The following is a 23,764-nucleotide window of genomic DNA, read 5'->3' as shown; positions in this document are numbered from 1 at the left end:
ATGTGATCAGTTTTACACTGAGTAAAGGGGCAAGACCAGGAACCTCCATATCTTGGAACCTAGGTCCTTGCGTGCTGTTCCCTTTTCCTCACTGACTTCGTCTCCTTCCAAATTCTCCCAGTTCTTTTTCTGTCTTTTACATCATTGTGGAAACAGCCATACAGAGCGCTCTCATTATAAATATCCTTTAAACATATTTGAACAAACTCACTGGAATCTTTTCTGTAAATGTGCTACGTATTCTTGTTTGCCAACCGTTCGGTTTGATAATGCCGTTTGCAATCCAGTATTGTAGTGGATGACTGAGCACCTAAATTGCATTGTTCCTTTTTCTTGTCCAAATGTGTGTTATAAAAGAAAGAGGATAAATTAAATAGTTTAAGCTAGTCATGCAAAAACTTCCTTTCTGATGCTTTGTACAAATATAGCACAGTAACCAGAACTTTGCAAAGTTTTTGCTTTCTGGTTAACACTCTGGGAAGTCTCATTCAAAAGATCACAGAAAACAATCAATGTTCTGTAAGAGTAATTCTGCTATTTTAAATGTGTGTATTTTTCCTCTTTGCAATGTCCTGTGCCCCTCACATGTGGTACTGTGAGATGTGGCACAAGGAGTATTGATTAGCAAGTATTGGAACATCAGTTCTGGGGCAGTGATATCACCAGGAATTTTGTGTGTGAAACCTGCAGGATTTGACCTGTGGTGGGGAAAAAAAGAGCTTTAAATGCAACTAGCTAGGTTCTCAAGGCACCTCTTGGCAAATGATAGCTCTCATCTTTCATTCATTTTCTGACTATGGAAAAATAATAGAATAATTCTTCTGTTGCAAAAAAACTGAAAGAGCACAACAGAGCAGAATGTTTTTGACCCTATGGATTCTTATTTGACAGCTCTGTAGATGTGCTCACCATTTTCCAAACTGTGTTAACTGATTAGTATCATACAGTTGAAATCAAACTTCAATTTGAATTAAGGGTTAATAGATGATCATTGACCAGTAGAGAAGTTTTCATGCATTTCTGCAATAGAGAGGGCAGGGGCACAGGACACTGCCCACCACTCTCAATCAGGGCCACAAAACTGGGCTCACTTGCTACACCTGGTGGTGGGCAGAAGCAACAGCAAGCCCTAGATACCTAACAGATATGCATGTTAATTAATACAGTTTAAATTGTCTATTTTGGACTGCCCTAGTATGCATTAACTTTAATCTTCATTCAGTGAAGATTAGTTAATTCAGACTTGACCCAATTTTAATTCAGACTACCCATGCCCATGTGCATATAGTGATGTCTGAAGTCTGGATTAAACCCAGAAAAATGTAACGTCTATAAACGGCTTCTGTTGAGTTTATTTTATGAATTAGGTACAGGTGTTTGCACATGTAACAGTGATAATATTGCGTAGCATCCACAGTACTTTTAAGAAGATCTCACCAACACCCTAGCATGCTGTGGCATTCCAGCTGAGAAACACTGAGCTACTGTATTTGTGCCTTACTGTGAAATAGTTACCCATCGCTGTCCCCAAAGTGAACCCTGGTTTAGGAGGCTCTGAGGAGTGCTGCTATTCAGAGTCCTCACACCTCTCCCCATGAAAAGTCCCATCTTGGATGCTTCCCTGTTATCCGTGCTCCTTGACATATGGCTCTGTTTGGCACCCTTGAGGGGAGTGTGTGGGATTTTTTATCTGCACTCCCTGACCTGTTCTTAATCACTGTACCCCACCCTCCTAAAACAGCATATCCTTATTGTCCATTTCTACATAATATTTCTCCTGCTTCATAAACTTTTTATTTTTATTAACTTGGGTGGAGTTTTAGAGGCTAAATATCAGCGAGGATAGGTAGTTGTATTTTAAGCAACTTGAGCTTGAATGACTGGATATTTGGTCCAGTTCATTTTATACATTACCCAGGCTGCTATCCGGGCTATGTAGCCTGAGATGCTGTAACTCTGAGGAGAGGCCCTGGATTGAGATAGTTTAGAAAATAAATTAGCAGATGCTAAACAAAAGATATTATCTCTCATCTGGTATCATATAGCAGGAGAAAGATATAATTGACAGTGCTACTGTTTTTTTCTCCAAATACTGCAGTGCTATTCAACAGACTTAATTATCTCTTAGGAAGAATTTATTAATTGTTAAACTGTCATTCAGAAACCTTGTTAGACATGCAGATAATGTCACATCGTGGTGTAACAAACCTTCCTGTCAGTCAAAAACCTTAAGATGCATGGGTATCTGATTTCCAGGGCAGATTTATGACTGACCTCTCAACTAGCTTCTTCGTGCTTAAATCTGAGAGTAGCTGAGTGTCTCCAGCTAGGTGCAGAACACAGCACCTGCACCCATCTCAGCTTGACTATTGGGGTTTACATACAGGAGCACTATACTGTGAGATAACTGCTTCTTTTCCAGGCTGCTCCCTGATCTGTATGCAAGATAGGAACTACTGTGGTGTTCAGTGGACATATGTCCCTTATTATGGACAGGCAACCTCCTTCTCCTCTCCCCAGCCTCCCCCATCCTTCCACCATCAACACAAACCTCTGGTTTCTAAAGGAAAGAGAAATTCTGAGGTTACCTAGTCAATCTGCATTTCTAAAAATCATTCTGGAAACAGGACTGGATGTAGGCCATACTGTAATTCTGTAATATGTAGGGCAAAATATAATCCTACATCCTACAATGATGGAGGGTGTTGGGACATGATGAAGTGTGAAACATCAGCATTCTATACAAAAATACAAGTAATCAAGGCCCAGATGCAGATATGCTTGCCTTGCATGGCACTCTATAAATGCTCTCATTGAAATAAATTGTACTATCAGTAAAGTGAGTAAGGTACTGATCAGCATAAGCAAAGGCATCAACACAATGCCCTAAATGAGATACGGCATAGCTCCCTATTGCCACAATATAGCCCATGAAACGTTTAAAGGTTACAGGTTGTCTCAGATTTCTTTATTATGAAAAAAGAGAAAGAAACCTTCTTGCAAGAGGCTTTGAAGTAAATTAACAAAATGAATCATAAGCATACTGTGTAAGCTATATTAACTCACTATGGCATGTGCCCTAGTTTGCATAATTAATTCATTTCACAGCACAGTATTTTGTAATGTTGTATATAAGGTGCCCCTTTCAATTCAGTGTCGAACCAGATGCATGACTGTAATCATATAATGTTCCCAGGCAATAATTTTCAATTATTTCTTTAATGACATTTGATGGAATGCAATTACTAAAACTTGTATCCAATTGTCCAAGGAAAAAAAAGATCTGCCAGTATTTCCTTTAACAGATCATTACTATGTCCTCCTACAACTCCAGTCTTTGTGCTTCTTTCAGTCAACACCAGGTTGCTCTTATTTATGATCAAAAGGTGCATTTGTAGAATGATGGTTATTACAATTCACTTTGAACACTAATATCTCTTGAGCCTTTGACACCTGCAACAGAATGAGTAAGGTGTTTCTTTCTTGTGGATTTACTTAGTAAATCAGTGTACAAAAGGACTACTTTGTTTGAAGGGAGTTGTCACTAGGCTGACGTCATCAAGCAGTTTATCAAGATCTCTAGTACTTGAAAACATTAAAAGCCTATTTCCCTAGATTTGTGATGTATCCAGCTGCATCAATTCTGTCATTTCTATGAATGCTACTTAAAAGTTTCATTTAAACTGAAATAAAGGTAAATGTCAATGTCTAGGTCTCTCAAGTTAATGTAATTTGTCTTCTAAGCATCTACCACATATTTGTTGAAATGCACAAAGAAACAAGGAACTTTTTTCACATCACTGTATTTTTTTTACTTCAATTGTAACTATACATTATTAGACTGTAAGTAGTATTTACCTTTCTATTGATTTTCAGATGCATTCTGATAAAAGCATCTCTCTCATTTAAATGCTAATTATATGTCCTCTCAAGAGCTGAGAGTTTTTTGATGGAAAAAACACAGGTAAGCAGGCATACTCTTCAGTTATAAAGTAAAAAATGGTTTCTAAATTTGTGAAGGTAGGAGAAATTTAATTAAAGTAAACAGATAAATCTTCAGTCTGTCTTTGTCCCTCACTTGGATATATCTTGTTAACAGACAGGATTGTGCTGTCATGTTTAAAGATTTAAAGAAATCTGTGTGTGCAGATATTGCTTGAAATCTCACCTGTGTACAGGTCACTGCAATGTATCCTCAGCTCAGGGTGGCCCAGGAAGCTGATGCTGCTGGCCAAACAAGAATAGTTCTGGTGTAAGGGAATCATCCATGCTGTATAGCCAATACAATGAAACCTAGATGCTTCACAGGATTAAGTTCCTAACTTCCCTGCAAAGATGACAGTTTGTAAAGTATCTGAGGGCAAACTGAGCTCCAGGGGAAAAAAACAACTCGGTGGGACCACTGAAGTACAATGATTGAGGGGAGAAGGTGGCACCTTTTAAGTACATGCTGCAACAAACTGCAACGGACTTACAGTATTTCCGACTCAACAATCCAATGAAAATTAAGCCTGTTGTGAAGCACCTAGCTACAAATGATCCTGGTTCTACCGTGGTCACAGTTTAACTCTCCTTCCTCACAGCTCAGAAGAAGGAAGGTGAATGATCCTCCCCACTTTCTGGCCACCCATAGCTTGCCCAGAAGGTCATTTTAGTTTTTGTAGTGTAGTGGTTATCAAAACACTGTTTAAAACCAGGCAGAAACAGCCCTTTTGGCAATATTTAGAGGTGGTTTCAGTTTACACCAGAGAACAAACTGCACAGCTGGTCCAGGCTCTGGAGGCAACAGTAACTAAATGCACTCACTCAGTTGTGCTATGCTGTTTGGGCTATTTTCTCTTATTGTTTGGTCTCTTATTGTTTGGTGGTTTTGTGGTTGGGTTTTTTAGGGTTTTGGGGGTTTTTTTTAAAGGCTGACAGAATTTGACAGTTGTCTTTGTAATTGTGGGGTCCTATACAACTTCTGTTTCATTTCATTTGAGTCATTCCCTGTTAATTCACACAGTTCATCTGCAATAAAGCCCTATTCAGAGGAAGATTAGGTAACACTGATCCCCTTATAAATTCAGATTGAATGGCTGCTGCATGGAATAGCCATTCCCCTGTTAACAGTAGATTCATACCCCGGCTTGCTGTGATTTTGCAGTTTTCATCAGGAAGCAGGCTGCTTTACCAAGTGTCTAATTAGAGAGTAGCAGCTTTCCCAGTTTTGTAGATTATTTCCAAAGGCCTCTTAGTCAAAACTAATAATAGATAAACTAGTCCTGGTTGGGCAATCTTACACCAAGCTTTTGGCTAATAATGTTGAACCTAGGAAATAATAAAGGTCAGAGCAGCCTAGTCTAGAGATTTGCACTGATCTATGTTCTCCTGACCTGGAGGATGGGTAAGGACTAGGGCACTGCTAAGTGTTCTGGAAAACCTAGAGGTGATTGTGACAAAGAAAGCCTTGATTTACAAATTAGTGTTTCCTTCCTGCCACTGTGGCCTCACTGGAAGTAAAATTACCATTTAAATCAAGACGTATAATATCACCTGAGACAAAAAGCTAAAAAAAATGGTAACTTTCTTGGCTACTCTCACACTGTAAATCCTATCTAAAGGTTGACCGTAAGATAGCCAAATATACTGCAAAGTCCAATGCATTCTGCCTCTTCTACCACTGCAGCAGTGCCCAACCTTGTGGCCTAGTGAGCCAAATGAGTCCTGCAGTGCTGGTTTATGGGCTAGAATTGGTCTATGGGCTTGATTGGGTGCAGCTGGGAAAATATGTGCTGGATTGGGCCCCAGCCCTGGCCCCATGCATGCTGGATCAGGACCACTCACCCCTGCCATCCCAACCTGCTCACTGGGCCATGTTATCTAGCCCATGGGGCTTGGAAATTTGGCAGTGGGTGAATGGTGGCAGCATTAATTACCACCACTCCCGCCACCAAATTTCTAGACCATTGAGGAGCTCTGTCGGTCAGATCACACAAGAGCTGCAAATCTGGCCTGCAGGCCAGGGGTTGACCACCTCTCTACCACTGCAATGCCTGTGTTTTACATTGTCTGATGATAATGGCCTGGCGATAACAACTGCCCCTTGACACGCCTATTGGGTCTATGAAAGAAACAAGTGTCTCCTAAAATTATAGATTGCAATTCTTTCTTAGAGGGGCAATACATAATTACAGTGATAAAATGTGTATTGGAAATATTCTATTCATTAGCAAAAGGTGCTTGGGGCTGAGGTGGTAAAGGTTATTCATCTAAGCCATTCTTAAGTCATATCTTAGTAGACTGTATCCAAAGTCATTATTTTCTCGTCTTACACAAAAAATAAGTCACACACTCTCAGTATTGATGCCTTTTATTGTAGACCAAGGAAAACAACAAGGCAAGGAAAATAAGACACAAAATATAAAGCATCTATGAGAAAAAAGCAAAGCATCTCCACCATCTGTAGGGCAAAGTTACCTTCAAACTTAGACCATACTACAGGTACTTAAAACGAGAGTATATGTATATAAAAGCTTGTTAAGTTATGCTACATGCCCTTGGAGCATCTCAAAGTTATGCCACTTCAGGCGAGGGTTAACTCTGAGCTGTGCTACCTAGCTCATGTTAGGGAAATTTTAGTCTGCTCCACAGTGATCAAATGGCAATCTGAAGTCCTCCAGAATTGCAGAATGCGCTGCTTCTAGCCTCACCCTATCCAGAGCAGGGAGAGAGACCAAATGTCCTGGTTCCTAGCCATGCCCCTGCATGCCAGCCCTCTAGTGGCAAGTCGGAGCAGTGCAGCCAAGAAATGGTATTAACCCTTAATGTTCTAACTTTAACATTGCTTAATATTCAACAGATTGAGCATGGTCTAAGTGTAATGTATAACTTCACCCTAAGGTCATCCCAGCATAGCTTCTACAGCAGCCTACACTCCTCCCTGCAGAGGCACACCACAGTGAAAATGGTCTCATTTACAGCTGCTCTGAAGACCCACTTCTTCCACAACCCCAACAATTAGCATGCTGAGTTATCTATTTGTTTAGTTTTTTAATATTTATGCCAAGGAAAGGGACTGGTTGGTACAATGGAGCAGAATAAGCACAACAGAAGTGACACTGGAGAATATGAAGTAACAATAATTACAGGCTGAATAGCAGCAAAGCATCTTGCTTAAATGGATGGAAGGTAGGTGAAACTGCAGCCTGTCAGTACATGTGAAGGGAAGGATTGAGAAATTAAAAAGGTGGCCCAGAATAAATGGAAATGGGCCAAAAAGATCAGTCTTTTGTCTGCAAAAAATAGAGTTTTTAAACAAGAAAATTCAAAACTAAATGCAAAAAGTTAATTATGTTTCATTCCAAACGGTCCCTTTCAAATATGGGATAATCTCCTTCCCCCTCCAGAATACATTACATTTCAACAAAGCCCCATTTTTCAACAGGAAAGATTTGGTCAGTAAACTGGGGTGCATGCAGATGGAGATGGCAATCTCCTCAATGGTAAAGCAGCAAACATGTAGAAAGGGTGAGTGACCCTTAAGAAACTGTTGATCTGGAGTCTTTGTCTTAGTGAGCCGAAAAAATATCTGGAACTAAATCTTAGTGAGCCGAAAAAATATCAGGAACTAAATCTTTGAACATACTTAGGGCCATACCCTTAGGTTGTGTACACTGATGTTGGTCCTCTGGAATTTACTCTAGCTGGTGATCTGATCTTTTGTATTTAGTTACATTAACAAGGTAACATAAGATATAGTTGTATTCACAAAATGCAGATGAGTGCTAACCAGCTAAGCATGCTTCAGTTACATCGGTGTCTGAGGGACTGATTTACTTATCATTTCTAAATTCCTGTGTTCTTTAGTTGTTCTTCAAAGAAATCATTGCATGCTACAGTCAAAGCAGCAACCAGAACCACAAACTCATTAAAATCCACTTCATTGTCTTTATTGGTGTCCAGATCTCTCATAATCTTATCAACCAACTGGGGATCCTTCTGGCACTAGAAAGAAAACACAGAACCTTCATTTATTAACCTACAGCTGCTGGTCCTTTCCTTTAAAACTTAATGCAGACAACATTGAGGCAGGTTATGTTAAAGGGTTCTCTCAAGGGTAGGTACTGTAGCCCCACAGAACTGCAAGGAAATCTGTTTTGCCTTCCACACTTCATTAACTATGTAAGTGTTTCTCAAATCTGTACTCATTTTAACAAGAAAACTGACTTAACTGTACAAATCTTGAATGTATAATTCTAATGTACCTGATTATACAATTTAGTAATATGCTAAAAGTTCAGTTATTATCAATTCTTTCAACCAGTTCTTAAAAAATAGAAATTTTGGAATGGATTTGTTAAAAAATACAAACTGTATGAAATGTTCATCCCAGGATCAGTATGTCACTACTAACAGTGTTAAAAGCATAGATGTAGATGTTCAGTATTACTTAGCAACCAATCCTGGAGTCAGATCTTCAAAGGAACTGAGTTCCAGTATAGGCACGTAAATGAAGCAGCTAGATTTATGACCTACTGACTTCTGATCACTTTCAAAAGTAGAGCCCATACTATCTGTTTTACTGTATAAATTATATCATTAAAAAAATTATACACATCATTTAAAGAGCTTTAAATATTGTCATATTATGATCTTCATTTATCATTTTTTTAAACTTTACTGGGAAAGTCTATGTCCTACTCAATAGGGACAAGAGTAGGAGCATCTTCTCATAAAACAATAAACAGAATTGAAAAAAAAAGAAAATCCAATTAAAAAATTGATACATTGATTAAAAAAAAATGCTGCTGCCCCTATTACAGGCCACAAAAATTTCTTGGCATTAAAAGAACATGGGAATTCAGTTATGTAGGAAATCATTATTCCATACCATTTCAGTATTATATAATTGATGAACATTGTAAATGTGAGCAAATAAATACCATTAATTATCAATTACTGAGAACTCTTACAATGAAAAGCACAGATAGGAAATCATATTTAGAATGAATGGATTTCCAATAAACCTACGAACAAATGTGAACTATATACCTGTGGGACTAAAGAAGCCTCTAAAGCAGCGGTTCTCAACCAGGGTGCCATGGCACCCTGAGATAGCTTGAGATCCTTCAGGAGTGCCATAGGAGGCGATGCAATGTGGACACTGTTAGGTATGCCAATATGATTCACAAAATAAACCCAGAGATTTCAAATGGGAAATTTCATAGTGTTAAAGCATTCTGACTTGTGGTCTTTTTGAGTTGTTTGCAAAAGAAAAATTGCTCTAGTATTTTTCTGTAGTCAGTAAATGAGCAAAAGCTATTTTCCAACTATTTGGGTTGGTCTAATAAAAGATATCAGATTCACCCAAGGAACCTTGTCTGTCAAAGCTATGAGCTGACATTTTCCAAAGGGGTGCCTTGAGTCTAGTGAAGGGAGCCTTGAGCTGTTCAAGTGGTGCCTTGAATTTAAAGAGGCTGAGAGCCACTGATCTAAAAGACAGGGAATATTCTGATTCTGATCAGAAACACTTGGTTTGTGTCTGGATTACATAAGCACTTGGATGTACTATACTTAAAGCACTCACCCAAAGGACTCTCTCTATATTGGACTGGGTTCCATTGAAGTCTAGTATACACTCGGTCTCAAATAAATTGATTTGAACCTGCTTTAACCATATCATTTTTTTCTATCAATGTTAAATTGAATTTGGCCTCCCTGCAGGAAAACAAAGCTAAGCAGAATGGGCACTAAATTGTTTGGTTTCATCACATGCAACAAATCATTGGAAACCAAACTACACACTTCTCAAACAGCATGCTTGATACTAACTCCTCTTCAACTCCAAAAAAAAAAAAACAACTGAAATTTGAGTATGCAGTGTAGAAGCTGTTATAGCTCAGACTGGACTATGCAAAGAAAAAGCATTCTATTATCCTTCACTAGATTCAGTAGCTATTTGTCCCACCCATTAACATTAACTAAACACGATTAAACTGAAAGATAACTGAAACTGTCTTACTGAGAGAAATTCAGTGAGCTCACTGGTGAGGAGCTGTTTGAGTTCTCCTTTATTGAGTTTGTATTTGTCCCCTTCTTTGCCTGAGTAATGGTGAAAAACCTGGATCAGGGTGTCCATAGCATTCTCCAGCTGTGTAGGCATCTTGGGGAGTGGAACAGCTATGGGTCAGAGAAAAAAATCATTGATATTGTGCGTTCATCAAACAGAACATTTAATCCTAGTGAAAGGAAACTGAGAATTGCCTGGAGCAGTTGGAAAACAGAAACTACCGTAAATACTGAAAAGGGCAAGTATCCTATTGATTTATAGAATCAAATGGCTATTAACAGTGTTGGACTATGACACCGAAACAAAACACTACGTTGCTGCCAACATAGAACAGCCCTGTAAAACAGATCTAATCAGTTAAACAAAATGCTCTCTTGAGCATCTATCCTGAACTGTTTGCAAAACTACAAATGTTAAACAGGAAAACACTTGTACGGCAATCTGGAAACAGCCAGAAAAAAAGCATATTAGACCAGTACAAACTCTCCTACCTGCTCATCCAAATGGGGTCAAAGAAAGTAATGTCAACAGGTAATGATTCCTAACTTGTTTGCGCATTTATATTGAATGCTCCACCCTAGTGCACAAATTTTCCAGGTGCTCAGAGGGAAATTGCCAGTGCTGTAGCATCAGGTTTCACTTCATTTAGACTGCTTTTTTTCAGTCACCTGTGTTGAGCAGGTGTGAGCTTCTGTCCTCAAGTTGCATCCCATGGGGTCTGCTTCACTGAGCATTTAGCAAGGTAAATGGGGAAGAGCTCTCCATTCATTAAAACAGAAAAGGATGGAAATGTAATTAGTTGCTTAGAAGCTAAGGACTAGGAGAAGTAAAGACAAATAGAAAATGGGCAAAGGGGAAACATTTTGCTTAATGCCATACAGATCTTAGGAAGCCAGAATGAAGTTACAGGTTGCACTAAAGTCAGGTGCAAAACCCAAGACATATCAACTTTAGGAACTCAATGAAGTGAAAACATAGATACGAAATTCTGTAGCTAATGATTTCTTGATGTTTAAAACTATATAACCTGCTGCTTACATTGCTTGGGTTCTTTACCAATGTATAGACAGACAGGTACAGGCAAGCTTTCCTAGCATAGTTACAAAGAGATTTTTTTCCCCATTCCCTGTGTACTTGCTTATTCTGTTTAATGCTTTTATTCTAAACAGCTCACTAAAACATTTAGTCAAAAATACTAATTCAGACTAGTAATGGACTGTAAATGGAACAGGCACAATTTTTATCATGTGACCTTTTAAATTATGCCCATCTGGTGGTCTGGAGATCAAAACTAGAAAATTGTGACAATGACAAAAAGGGCCATACGGTTCCTTTTACTGCGTCATCATTTAGTACTTCGTTTTGGAAGTACTAAAAGATGGCGCAGTAACACCCTGTACTGTGCTGTGCTGGCCGCACGTGGTTATTTTTGACCGCTATGTCGCTGTAGCAACGCACTGTAATGAGGGAACGCATTGCTACACTGGTGTAGTGGTGGCGTCATGGTTTTTGCCAATGGATGCTACGGCACTGTAGTGTGTCGCTATGGCACCATAGTGTCTTGTGTACACGCGCCTGAAGTCAACTAAAAAAAAATGCTGCCCCTGCCCACCGTCTCTTTCTAATCTATTCGTGTATTTCTAGAGCAGGAAGCCTCAATGTCTAGGCATGCAGGGCCAGAATTTCAAAGACATTTAATAAAGATAAGTTCTGAGGCAACTATGAAAATCCCACCAAATGTTGGTCTGCATCTGCAGGTGCCTAAATGCCTTTACAAATCTGACTTCACTGATTAAAGCTCTCACTCGAGAGAAAACTAAGTGGCCTAATAAAGGGACAAGAAAACTGGTGAATCCTACTTTGTGCTCAGAAGGTCAACAAGCTAAGTTAGGACTTTGTCAGTCCAGGCAAGGCACAGGCAAGAAGCAAGAACCTTCCAGTCATAGTGCTCCACCCTCAAATTTGCCAACATGTTTTATCTTTCCGTATTGTCATTCATCCCAGGACCAAGCAGGCTGAGTGCTTCCCTCCTTGTAATACATTCTTAGTTTATCTTTAGGAATGAAAGATCATACCCTGCAAATCTCCAGCTAAGATAAAACATGGCCACTTTTCTAATCACCGGCACAAACACAACAGCCTAAACACATACTCATTGTGCTCTTTTCTCTGATTTCCTCCTCCCCCCACCCTCAAATACTGTCCAGTTTGTAGAAAAGTAGGGCTGGAAGAGATATCAGGAGGTCATGTAGTCCAAACTGCCAAGGTAGGATCACCCCCTATCCAAACCATCCCATTCAGAGGCATAATGTGGGAAGACTGTGCCTGGGACAGTTCTCTCTCAGCTCTCCTCCCATCTTACCTTCTAGCTTTAGGAAAAGGTAGCACACAGGAGCAGCAGCTTGGCAGTGTGCGTCACATGTTGTGCGAGGCATTCTGAGAAGTGCAGATCTCTAGAATGACAGTGGAGTTTGCTGCTATTGGGGAAAACTTTCACCCCATTTTTTTGCTGCTGAAGCCCATGTCACTTCTCAGCACAACTGTGATGATCAGTTTGACCCTGAGTGAAGTGGCAAGACCTTCTAACCAGTAACATCCAGGTTTTAATCACATAAGGAGCACGGGCACACCCCAGTCAAAAGCTCTAGACTTGGCTGCAGCCAATACCCAATGCTTCTGAGGAAAGTGGGAAGAAAATCAAAAACCCAGAACAAAACCAGAACTGACACCTGTGGTAGCAGGGGAGGAAAACATTCCCTTCTGGCCCCATGTGGCAACCAGCAAAGCCCAAAAGCATGGGAAAAACCAAACACCCTCAGCTCTGCTCTGCAACCCAGGGATAACTACAAATCCCACTGCCAAGCTATGGAGTTCAAGGTTTCTGTCCTGATGATCAAAGCGCTCCATAAGACTGACCTCAGAATAGCTTTCCCTGTGTGACCAAGACTTTCCATTGCAGCTATGTTCCGCTGGGATCATGATACTGCTGATCGATTGGGAAAGGCTTGTCACAGTGCAGTAGACAAAGCCATGATGGGACCAGGACAATCTCTGTGGGTAGGAGACAAAATGACTGTGGGCCTGCCTCACTACTTTCAGAACTAAATGTAAAACCATTTCTTTGACTTTGATTTCCACCAATAACTTCTTTGACCATGCTTCTCCCTAGCATACACCAAGCACACAAACAGATATGCTATCTATAGATCTATTTCTCTGTCAGTCTAGGAAAAAAGGCAGTTGCTTTAGTTCCTAAGGCATCTTTCAAGAAGCCATGATTGTGCTGGTCTCTCGCTCGCTCTCCTATGATCACTACCACTTCCATTATTGCTCAGAAGTGTTTATTAATTGAGAGAAATAAATAAATAGCAAAAGTTAAAGGCAGCTGCATATATATAATTCATCATCTAGCTACTGAATATAGTAATTCAATTAGCTAAGCAGTGAATACAATGGGTGTAACTTTCAGATGATAGGTATAAACTTTCAGTGCCCCCATCTCCAGGACACAAAAAGAAAGTCTACTCCATCTTTTCCAGCCCATCAGTTTAATAATTTATACGATGATATAATCTGCCCAGTCTCCTCCAGTAGTCCTAGTATTTTTCTTTAGCTAATTGTTTGAAAGTCTCTTTATTCCTGGTAGCTGTTTATATACATATACTGTGACCAGCTGTGTCAAAGTTGCTACTTAAGATAATTTTTCAGTTACTTTACAATTTCCTCCTTGTCTCACAAAACTCCTCTCTCAAAGGAATCTCACAGGATGGTTTCACAAAGTGAGCGGCAGCTGCTCAGCACTTCTGAGGATCATGTCATTGAGATTTACCCAGAATTCATGGCAACCAGTTGATCAACTTAATCCTCCCCCTGCACTGTTCCATGCTTCAAAATTTTGCAGGCTATCCTATATGTTGCTAGCTAACCAAAGGCCACTGAAGTCAAGGGAGAGTCCTAGTGGAATTAGGCCCTACATCAATTCACTTCCTTGTTAATAGAAAACTTCATATACCTCAACAGCCTGTCCTATAAAACAGATACAAAGCTAACAGTAGCCTGATCTTCTGGCTTAGCTAATACACACCCTGTATTTAAGACATTTTTTAATTAGCTGTTTGCTGCTTTTGCTCAGCAGCACATCTATTATCCTTCCAATAACCAATAACTAAAACAGCTTGGTTTTCTAGGTTGGTAGGAATGCACACATTGTAAGACCCCTGGCTGTCAGAGGGGTAGTGGAAGGTTTAAAACCATTGTCATGCTGCACAGAACGGATAGTTTACAACAACCTGTCATATAAAGCAAGGTTTGGCCACCTTTGCTTATACTGCATAGTAGCTTACTGCATGAACTGCCCATCTGAGGGTAAGCTGTCTCTTGCCCTGTGCAGCTGTGAGATGGAAGGAGGCATAAAGCACTGCTTTAATCTTCTATCTACGGACCTGGTGGGCCTCAGCCTGAAGGGAGACAGCCTCTGTGGTAATACTACTCTCCTGCTCATGTCATGGGCAGATAGGAGTCTGGAATGAGTGTTATCTTGATTTCATTCTTTCTCACAGTGTGCTGGATACTAGCACAGCTGAAGTGTGACACATGGGTTAAGGGGGCAAAACTATCTCTTTCCATTTAGATAGAGCAGATTTCTTTCCTCACCATGTGCTAGCTCCATTCCTTTAGCTTACTCTGTCCCCTCCACACCCTCCCTCAGGGTCCTGCTCTATACAAGGAAGTACTACACGAGGTCTCTCAACTGGTGGCCTGTGGACCACATGTGGCCGCTGAGGAGGTTGACCCCTGAGCTTCTGGTCTGGGAAACACTCCCCCATCACTCTCTAACTACTGCCACTGGAGTTTCTGACCTCCCCTTTCCCTCCAGCTTTCACTTTCTGCCCACATTTCTCAAGATAGAGTGATGTGGCATGGCTTATGGGACCAAGAACAGGAGAGCAACCACCACATGGTGTGCTGGCAGGGTGCCGGCACAGTGCAGTAGGGTGGGACCTGCTATGCAGCATGCACCTACTAACCACTTAGAAACTGGACAGCCCTGACTACTCCGACTGCAATAATGTAGTGCAGGGGAAATATTCAAAGCTTCTGCACTTGCTTTGTTCAGGCTACAACCCGTTCAATATTTCATAAGGAAGTGGAACCTACCTTCAGGTAACACTATATATTCTAAAAAACAAAATATATTACCAACCTATTTAGACTGGATGTCAGGCTGTCTATATAAGGGCTTTCTAAATTTGTCTGCAATGAGGGAGGAAGAGAGAAAGTGTGTGTGTGTGTGTGTGTGTGTGTGTGTGTATAATGAGGGAGGGAGGGAGAGAGAGACTGCACACACGTGTGTGTGTGTGTGCATGCACATGCAGTGAGGGGGAGAGACAGAGAGAGAGAGAGTGTGTGTGTGTGAGCATATACGCACACACAATGAGAGAAGGAGAGACTGTGTGTGTGCAATGAGGGGGGGAAGAAGGGGGGAGACTGTGTGTGTGTGTGTGTGTGTGTGTGCATGCGTGTGTGCACGCACGCGCGCGCAATAAGGAAGAGAAGGAGACACTGTGTATATAATGAGGAAGAGAGAGACTGCACACGTATGTGCATGTACATGTAGTGAGTGAGAGTGTGTGTGTGTGTGTGTGCGCGCGCGCGCGCGTGTGCACGCATAAGGCAAGTCCCACCCCCCATATACATGCGCCCCCCCCTTGCACTGCCATATACGCAGACCTCCAGCCACCCCCCCCACACACCTCAGCCACCCTCCCCACCCCATAAATCCCATACCCACTCACACACCACATATCCACACACCAACAGCCCCCCATAAACCTATACCCACCCCTCCATGCCCCCCACAATATGCAAGAGTAAGACTTCATTTTAAGCTATTGTGCAATCACCTCTATGTACACTACACAAACACATGTAAATCAGGACAAAAATATTTATTGAAAACAAAGTAATGAATGTTGTCCTTTCTGGTGGCAAAAGTCTGGGGTTAGGGGGCGGGACTTCTGATCACAAGATGACAACCAGGGGACGGGGTACCTGTCAAGGGGCGGGGCTACCCACACATCCCTCAACAGCTTGCCTAAACTCGGTAAGCGGCCCTCTGCCTGAAATAATTGCCTACCCCTGGGTTAGGGACTATTTAGAAAAGCTGGATGTGTACAAGTCCATGGGGGCCAAATGGGATGCACCTGAGGTGCTGATGGGTCCCAGGCCAGAAGGCTCTGCTAGTCAGGGGCTTTTGGTTGGGAGGGGGGTTGGGATGGCCAGGCCTGGCTGCTGGGTCCTGCCAGCTTCCCCTGGGTCCTACTGCTCCTGGCTCCTGTCATCTTTTAATTAATAATCTTTATTAATTTTCTAATTTTTTTAGGCACACCATGGGCCAGATAGAATGGCCTGGCAGGCCAGATTCAGCCCTCAGGCTGTATTTTGCCCTCCCCTGCACTAATATACACTGGTCATACTGGTGTCTGATGGTGATGAGCTCCACATGCTGGGGCCCTGAGCTAAAAAGGCCCTGCACTTCTTGTTATAATGAAAAGACAAGACATTCTTGTTCCAGCACTTAGCTGGAGCTCTTTTAGGTCCTTAATTTTTAGTCTCAGGTGTTGTGAGTAGAAAGAGTCCAGTCTTGAAGTGCAGCAACAAAACCATACAACATATAAATACGTGCCCAGAAGGCGCAAAAAAAGAAATCTGTTAAAATTGGTTTAATTTGATATTTCCAAACACCACCCATACTACATCATTCTATAAGCTAACATAAATCAACTTTCACTTACTTTATGCATGTGTTAGAGTCTGGAATAATTTCCTCTGGTCAGGGCTGCCCCTTAGTGTCATGCTGAAGAATTGCTACTGATCACCTACAGATGTAATACATAGCTTCAGAATAATTGATCGAAGGGACAGAAGGTATTTAAAATGTGTTCCATTTGCTTGAGTTATACAGGGATGTTTTCTTGTTTTGGCATTTTTCAATGAGTTCCCATATTCTGAGATTTATATTGCCATGAACAAGGAAAAAGACAAATCATATTCCTAAAAATTAGGAAGAGAAAGAGAAGAAATATCTTGTGCTTGCACATTACCATCTAAAACCCAGATTATTCAAGACACATGCCACTGGAGTGTAATTTGCAGCAAATTAGGTAATCCCTTAACTCAGCTCCTGCTCAGGCTTTGCTATGTGATCTATTTCAGAGGCAGGCAAAATATGACCCGCCAGGCCATTCTATCTGGCCTGCGGAGCACCTAAAAATTTTAGAAAATTAATATTTATCTGCTCCTGGCTGCCTGTCAAAGATGATAGGAGCCAGGGGCAGTATGACCCAGGGAAAGACAACAGGACCCAGCAACCAGACCCGGTTGCCCCTCCCCCTCCACCCTCCCCAACTGGAAGCCCCTGCCTAGCAGAGCCTTCTGACCTGGGACCCTGGGGCTGTTCCTGCCTCCCTGCACTGGAGGGAAATTCAAATAAGAGTGGGGTGGCCCACTGCCACCCACTTCTGTACCACTTGGCTCCTGGCTGCATGGCCAGACTACCAGAGTACGGGGCCCGTGCAAGTACCTCAGGGCCAGGAGCAGTGTGTGTGTGTGTGTGTGTGTGTGTGTGTGTGTGTGTGTGTGTGTGTGTGTGTGTGTGTAAAATGAGGAAGGGACAGAGTGTGTGTGTTCATAGGGCAAGTTCCACATGCATACCCCACCATATACATGTATCCACACCCCTCCTCATGCTGCCATACACTCCAACCCATGAACAACATGTGCCCCTGGACAGCTGGGGGGCCATGGCGGTGGCAGGAGCAGCAGGAGCACAGCAGCAGTGGTAGGAGCTCAGTGGTGGTAAGCAGGGAAGCTCCCACAGATGCTGCTGGTGCTGACGGCAGTGGAGGGGGAAAGGGGGGTGGCAAGCGCTGACCAGGGGTTGGTGACCACCCGCAGATGCTGCTGGCAGTGTCGGTGGCGTCCAGTGGAGATCACGGACTACCCGCAGATGCCGGTGGGAAGCAGCAACCACCTGCAGGCTCCGCCAACAGTGTCAGCAGCGCCTTTTTGTAGGGGGTACACCGCCATGTTCAGGGGGCATGTGCATCCACCCCTGCACAGACCCCCATACTCATAACATGCCCCAACCACCCTCTCCCCACCCCCGACAAACACCATACCCACCCACACCCCACATATCCACACACACCCACATACTCCCTCACCCCACACCCACACCTATCCACCCTCACAGACACACCCACAGCTCCCCACAAACCTATATCCACCCCCCCACAATATACAAGAGTAAGACTTCATTTTAAGCTATTGTGTGTGTGTACACTACACCTCTGTGTACTCTACACAAACACATGTAAATGAGAACAAAAATATTTTTTTAAATCAAATTTATGAATATTGTAGATGTTCAATTTTTAGAATATAATTTGGTATTTTTCTGGCTCCAAGGCAGCAAAAACCCTTGCTGAAAGGAGTACTACCAGGGGCAAGGGAAGGGACTTCAGCTGGCAAAGGTCAGGGGTCAGAAGGCAGGACTTCTGGTCACAAGATGGTGACCAGGGGGTGGGACACCTATCAAGGGGTGTGGCTACCCATGCAGCCCTCGACAGCTTGTCAAAACTCAGTAAGTGGCCCTCCATCCGAAATAATTGCCTGCTCCAGATCTAGTCCCTTGGGCTGTGGCTTCTAACACTTCTAGGTTCCTGCTACTTTCTATAGAAACAGTCTGTAGTTCTATCATAGAAAGTTAGGGTTTGAAGGGACCTCAGAAAGTCATCTAGTCCAATCCCCTGCTCAAAGCAGGATCATCCTCAGCTAGATCATTCTGGCCAAGGCTTTATCTAGCCAGGTTTAAAAACCTCCAAGGATGGAGATTCCACCACCTCTCTAGGTAACCTGTTCCAGTGCTTTACTATCCTCATGGTGAGAAAGTTTTTCCTAAAATCTAATCTAAACTTCCCTTGCTGCAACTTGAGACCATTGCTCCTTGTTCTGGCATCTGCCACCACTGAGAACAGTCTAGCTCCTTCCTCTTTTGACCCCCCCTCCCCTTCAGGTAGCTGAAGGTTGCTATTAAATCCCACCTCAGTCTTCTCTTCTCTAGACCAGTGGTTCCCAAACTCTGACAGATTGTGCACCACCAATTTAAAATCACACAACCTTAAATATCACCAGCATTTTTTTCAGTTCAACCTTAAGTACCACCAGCAAATTTTTGTCATATAAAGTAATTATACTAAATCTGTTAAACATGTACCACTGGCAGGTTGTCTGTGTACCACTGGTGATATACAAACCATAGATTGATATCCACTGCTCTAGGATGAATAAACCCAGTTCCTTCAGCCTCTCCTCAGATGTAACGTGCCCTCTAACCATTTTTTCTCTCCACTCTCACTCCATTTGGACTCTGCCCAGTTTGTCCTGATCCTTTCTATAACATGGGGAGAAGGGGAGGAAAGGGGGGAGGGGGAGGGAACAAAACTGGACAGACTACTCTAGATGTGGCCTCAGCAGTGCTGAATGGAGGGGAACAATTACCCTTGATCTGCTGCCTATGCTCCTATGGATGCAGCTCAGTATGCCATTGGCCTTCTTGGCAACAAGGGCACACTGCTGACTCATATCCAGCTTTATGTTCTCTGTAACCTCAAGGTCCTTTTCTGCAGAGCTGCTGCTTAGCAACTCGGTTTCCAGCCTGTACTAGTGAGTGGAATTGTTCCATCCTAAGTGCAGGACTTTACACTTGTCCTTTTTGAAACTCATGAGATTTCTTTTAGTTCAACCCTCCAATTTGTTGAGGTCTCTCTGAATCCTAGCCCTACCTTCCTATATATCTACTACTCCCCACAGTTTGGTGTCACCTGCAAACTTATGGAGGGTGCACTTCACCTCATTTTCTAGGTTGTCGATGAAGATATTGAACAAAACCGACCCCTAGGGCACTCCACTTGATACTGGTTGCCAACTACACATTGACCCATAGATTACTACCCTCTGATCCTGCCCAGATCCAGCCAGTTTTCTATTCACCTTACAGATCATTCATCTAACCCATACTTCCTTAGCTTGCTTGCAAGAAAGTTGTGGGAGACCATATCAAAAGCCTTGATAAAGTCAAGGTATATCACATCCACTGCTCTTCCCACATCCAGAGCCAGAGCCAGTCATCTCATCATAGTAGGCAGTCAGGTTGGTCAGGCATAATGTACCCTTGGTGAATCCATGCAGACTGCCCCTAATTATTTTCTTCTCTTCCAAGTGCTTAGAAATGGATTCCTTGAGGCCCTCCTCCATGCTTTTTCCAGGCACTGAGGTGAAGCTGACCAGTATGTAGTTCCCCAGATCCCCCTTCTTCCCTTTCTTAAAGATGGGCACTATTTGCCTTTTACCAGTCATCTGGGACCTTTCCTGATCACCATGAGTTTTCAAAGATGATGACCAGCAGCTCTGCAATCACATCAGCCAACTCTATCAGCACCTCAGGTGCATCCCATTTGGCCCCCATGGACTTGTACACATTCTGCTTTTCCAAATAGTCCCTAACATGTTCTTTTGCCACTGTTGGCTGCTCACCTCCTCCCCAAACTGTGCTGCAATCTGGGAGCTGATCTTGCCTATGAAAACCAAGATAAAAGAGGCATTGAGTACTTCAGCCTATTCTGCATCATCTGTCACTAAGTTGCCTCTCTCGTTTAGTAAAGGACCCATACTTTCCCTGATCTTCCTCTTGTTGCTCACATTCTTGTAGAAACCCTTCATGTCCCTTGCTAGCTGCAACTCCAATTGTACTTTGGCATTCCTGCTTTCATCCTGGTATTCCAGAGCAATACTCTCATATCATTTCATAGATTTCATAGATTTCATAGACATTAGGGCTGGAAGGGACCTCGGAAGATCATCGAGTCCAGCCCCCCGCCCAAAGGGCAGGACGTCAGCTGGGGTCATAGGATCCCAGCAAGATAAGCATCCAGTTTCATCTTGAAGGTGTTCAGTGAAGGCGCTTGAACAACCTCCGGTGGCAGGCTGTTCCAGACCTTGGGGGCTCGGACAGTAAAGAAATTCTTCCTTATGTCCAGCCTGAAACAATCTTGTAGTAGTTTGTGACCATTCGTCCTCATCATCCCTTGGGGCGCTCTGGTGAACAAACGTTCCCCTAGATACTGGTGGTCACCCCTGATAAACTTGTAGGTGGCCATCAGATCACCCCTGAGCCTGCGCTTTTCCAGGCTAAAGAGCCCCAGGGCTCTCAGCCTGTCATCGTAGGGTCTGCTTCCCTGACCTCTGATCATGCGCGTGGCTCTTCTCTGGACTCTCTCAAGCTTCTCCACATCCTTTTTGAATTGTGGAGCCCAAAACTGGACGCAGTACTCCAGCTGCGGCCTCACTAAGGCCGAGTACAGGGGGAGAATGACGTCCCGGGATTTGCTTGAGAAGCATCTATGGATGCAAGCCAGTGTTTTGGTCGCTTTACTAGCCGCAGCATCGCATTGCAGGCTCATGTTCATCTTGTGGTCAATGATGACCCCCAAGTCTCTTTCTTCCATAGTGCTAACCAACATAGCACTGCCGAGCCTATAAGGATGCTGCGGGTTTTTTTTCCCCAAGGTGGAGAACCTTGCATTTATCGGCGTTGAACACCATCAGATTCTCATCCGCCCACTTGCTGAGCCTGTCCAGGTCAGCCTGGATCATCCGCCTGTCTCCTGGTGTGGATGCTTTGCCCCAAAGTTTGGTGTCATCGGCGAACTTGGCCAGTCCGCTTCTGACTCCAGTGTCCACATCATTAATGAAGATGTTGAACAGTATGGGTCCAAGGACAGAGCCCTGGGGGACCCCACTGGTCACAGGACACCACGATGAGTGACTTCCATCAATTACTACCCTCTGGGTCCGACCCCAGAGCCAATTTTCCAGCCAGTGGATCGTGGGGGACCCAAGGCGACAATTGGCCAGTTTCTCCAAGAGACGATCATGGGACACCAGATCAAAGGCTTTTTTGAAGTCAAGATATATGACATCAATCTCATCTCCCTTGTCCAGGTGATAGGTCACCTGGTTGTAGAAGGAAATGAGATTGGTCAAGCAAGACCTACCCGCAACAAACCCGTGCTGGCTATCCCTTAAGATGTTGGCGTCGGCCAGTCCATTAAGGATGGCCTCCTTAATAAACTTTTCGAAGATCTTCCCCGGGATAGAAGTCAGGCTGATGGGCCTATAGTTAGCCGGATCCACTTTCCTCCCTTTCTTGAAGATAGGCACCACGTTGGCCTTCTTCCAGTCTTCGGGCACTACACCAGAGCGCCAAGAGTTTTCAAAGATCCGCGCTAGAGGCTGGGCTATGATGCTCGCCAGCTCCTTGAGTACCCTGGGGTGAAGATTGTCAGGGCCGGCTGACTTGAAGGTATCCAGCTTCTCAAGATGTTCCTTCACAAAGTCAGCATTAATGGAGGGCAGGGGATCACCCTCACCCGGACTTCCCGGCCCTGTAGCGGGCACGGGCGTCCCATGGGGCTGATGAAAGACCGACGCAAAGTATCTATTTAATAGGTTGGCTTTTTCCTGGGCGTCAGTTGTCAGTTGCCCCATCTGGTTCAGCAGGGGTCCAACGTTGCCCCTGCTTTTCCTCCGGCTCCCCACATATCTGAAAAAGGACTTTTTATTGTCCTTGATGCTCAAAGCTAGCTGGAGTTCAGTTGCAGCCTTGGCTTTCCTGGTCTGCTCCCTACAGGACCGGACCAGTGCAGAATAATCCTCCTTGGAGGTGACTCCCATCCTCCATCCTTTGTAGGCCTTTCTTTTTAGCCTCAGGAGGTCTGCTAGGTCCCTGGAGAGCCAGGGGGGCTGCTGTCCCCTCTTGTTGCCTTTCCTCCAAGATGGAATAGACTTAGTTTGTGCATTGAGGATCGCTCCCTTGAGGAGCAACCACTCTTCTTGAACTCCCCTCTCCCTGTGGTCACAGTCCCTTAGGGCCTCACTGACAAGCCTCCTGAGCTTGTCAAAGTCGGCTTTCCTGAAGTCAAGGACTTGCGTGTTGCTGACTGACTTGCCAGCTTTTCGGCGGATGGTGAAGGTGATCAGCTCGTCGTCGCTGTCACCCAGCTTCCCATCGATCACTAGGTCGCCAACTAGGTCCTCCCCAGTAGCCAGCACCAGGTCGAGCAGCGCTTTGCCTCTCATTGGCCCATAGACTTCTTGAGTCAGGTAGAGGTCATCCACGCACGAGAGGAAGCTCTGCGACCGCTCAGATTTTGCTGAGCGATCCTCCCACGAGATGTCTGGGTAATTGAAGTCACCCATGACAACCATGGTCCTGGAGCAAGCTGCCTCAGCCAGTTCCTGGGCAAACTCCTGGTCTAGCTCAGGACTTTGGGTGGGAGGTCTGTAATAGACTCCCACCATTGTGTCCCCTGTGCCGTGTTCCCCACGGATTTTAACCCAGAGGGTCTCCAGCCGTCCACCCTGGTCACCAATATCGGCTTGCAGGGACGCGTAGCTTTCCTTAACATAGAGAGCTACACCACCGCCCCTTTTCTCTACACGATCCCTCCTGTACAGGGTATAGCCCCTATTTCCTAGTTGTTTGTCCAAGTTTCCACTTGTAAACTTCTTTTTTTATGTTTTAGCTCACTGAAGAGTTCCCTCCTAAGCCAAGCTGGTCTTCTGCAATTCTTGCTAGTCTTACTGCACATT

The 23,764-nt window shown here is 43.6% G+C and overlaps 1 protein-coding gene across 5 annotated transcripts in view; it reads right to left on the bottom strand.

Annotated features, from left to right (window-relative positions):
* Positions 1 to 6,336: 6,336 nt before the first annotated feature.
* S100Z (S100 calcium binding protein Z) overlaps positions 6,337 to 23,764 on the bottom strand; it is a 40,377-nt gene continuing 22,949 nt past the window's right edge. For 4 of the 5 annotated variants that reach the window (XM_019482343.2, XM_019482320.2, XM_019482333.2 and 1 more), the window contains 2 exons: positions 10,004 to 10,161; positions 6,337 to 7,986 (listed from right to left, as the gene is read on the bottom strand). In XM_019482343.2, coding sequence (XP_019337888.1) covers positions 7,828 to 7,986; positions 10,004 to 10,144 — 300 coding nt within the window. In that variant the 5' untranslated portion in view covers positions 10,145 to 10,161 and the 3' untranslated portion in view covers positions 6,337 to 7,827. Of the gene's footprint in view, positions 7,987 to 10,003; positions 10,162 to 16,845; positions 16,973 to 23,764 lie in introns of those variants that run through there. The other variant, XM_059725100.1, reaches the window with a different exon arrangement.

This window comes from Alligator mississippiensis, chromosome 3 (genome assembly GCF_030867095.1).
Source record: "Alligator mississippiensis isolate rAllMis1 chromosome 3, rAllMis1, whole genome shotgun sequence".
NCBI classification, from domain to species: Eukaryota; Metazoa; Chordata; order Crocodylia; family Alligatoridae; genus Alligator; species Alligator mississippiensis.
The sequence above is the reverse complement of the archived record's forward strand: the minus strand, read 5'-3'. Positions and strand labels throughout refer to the sequence as shown.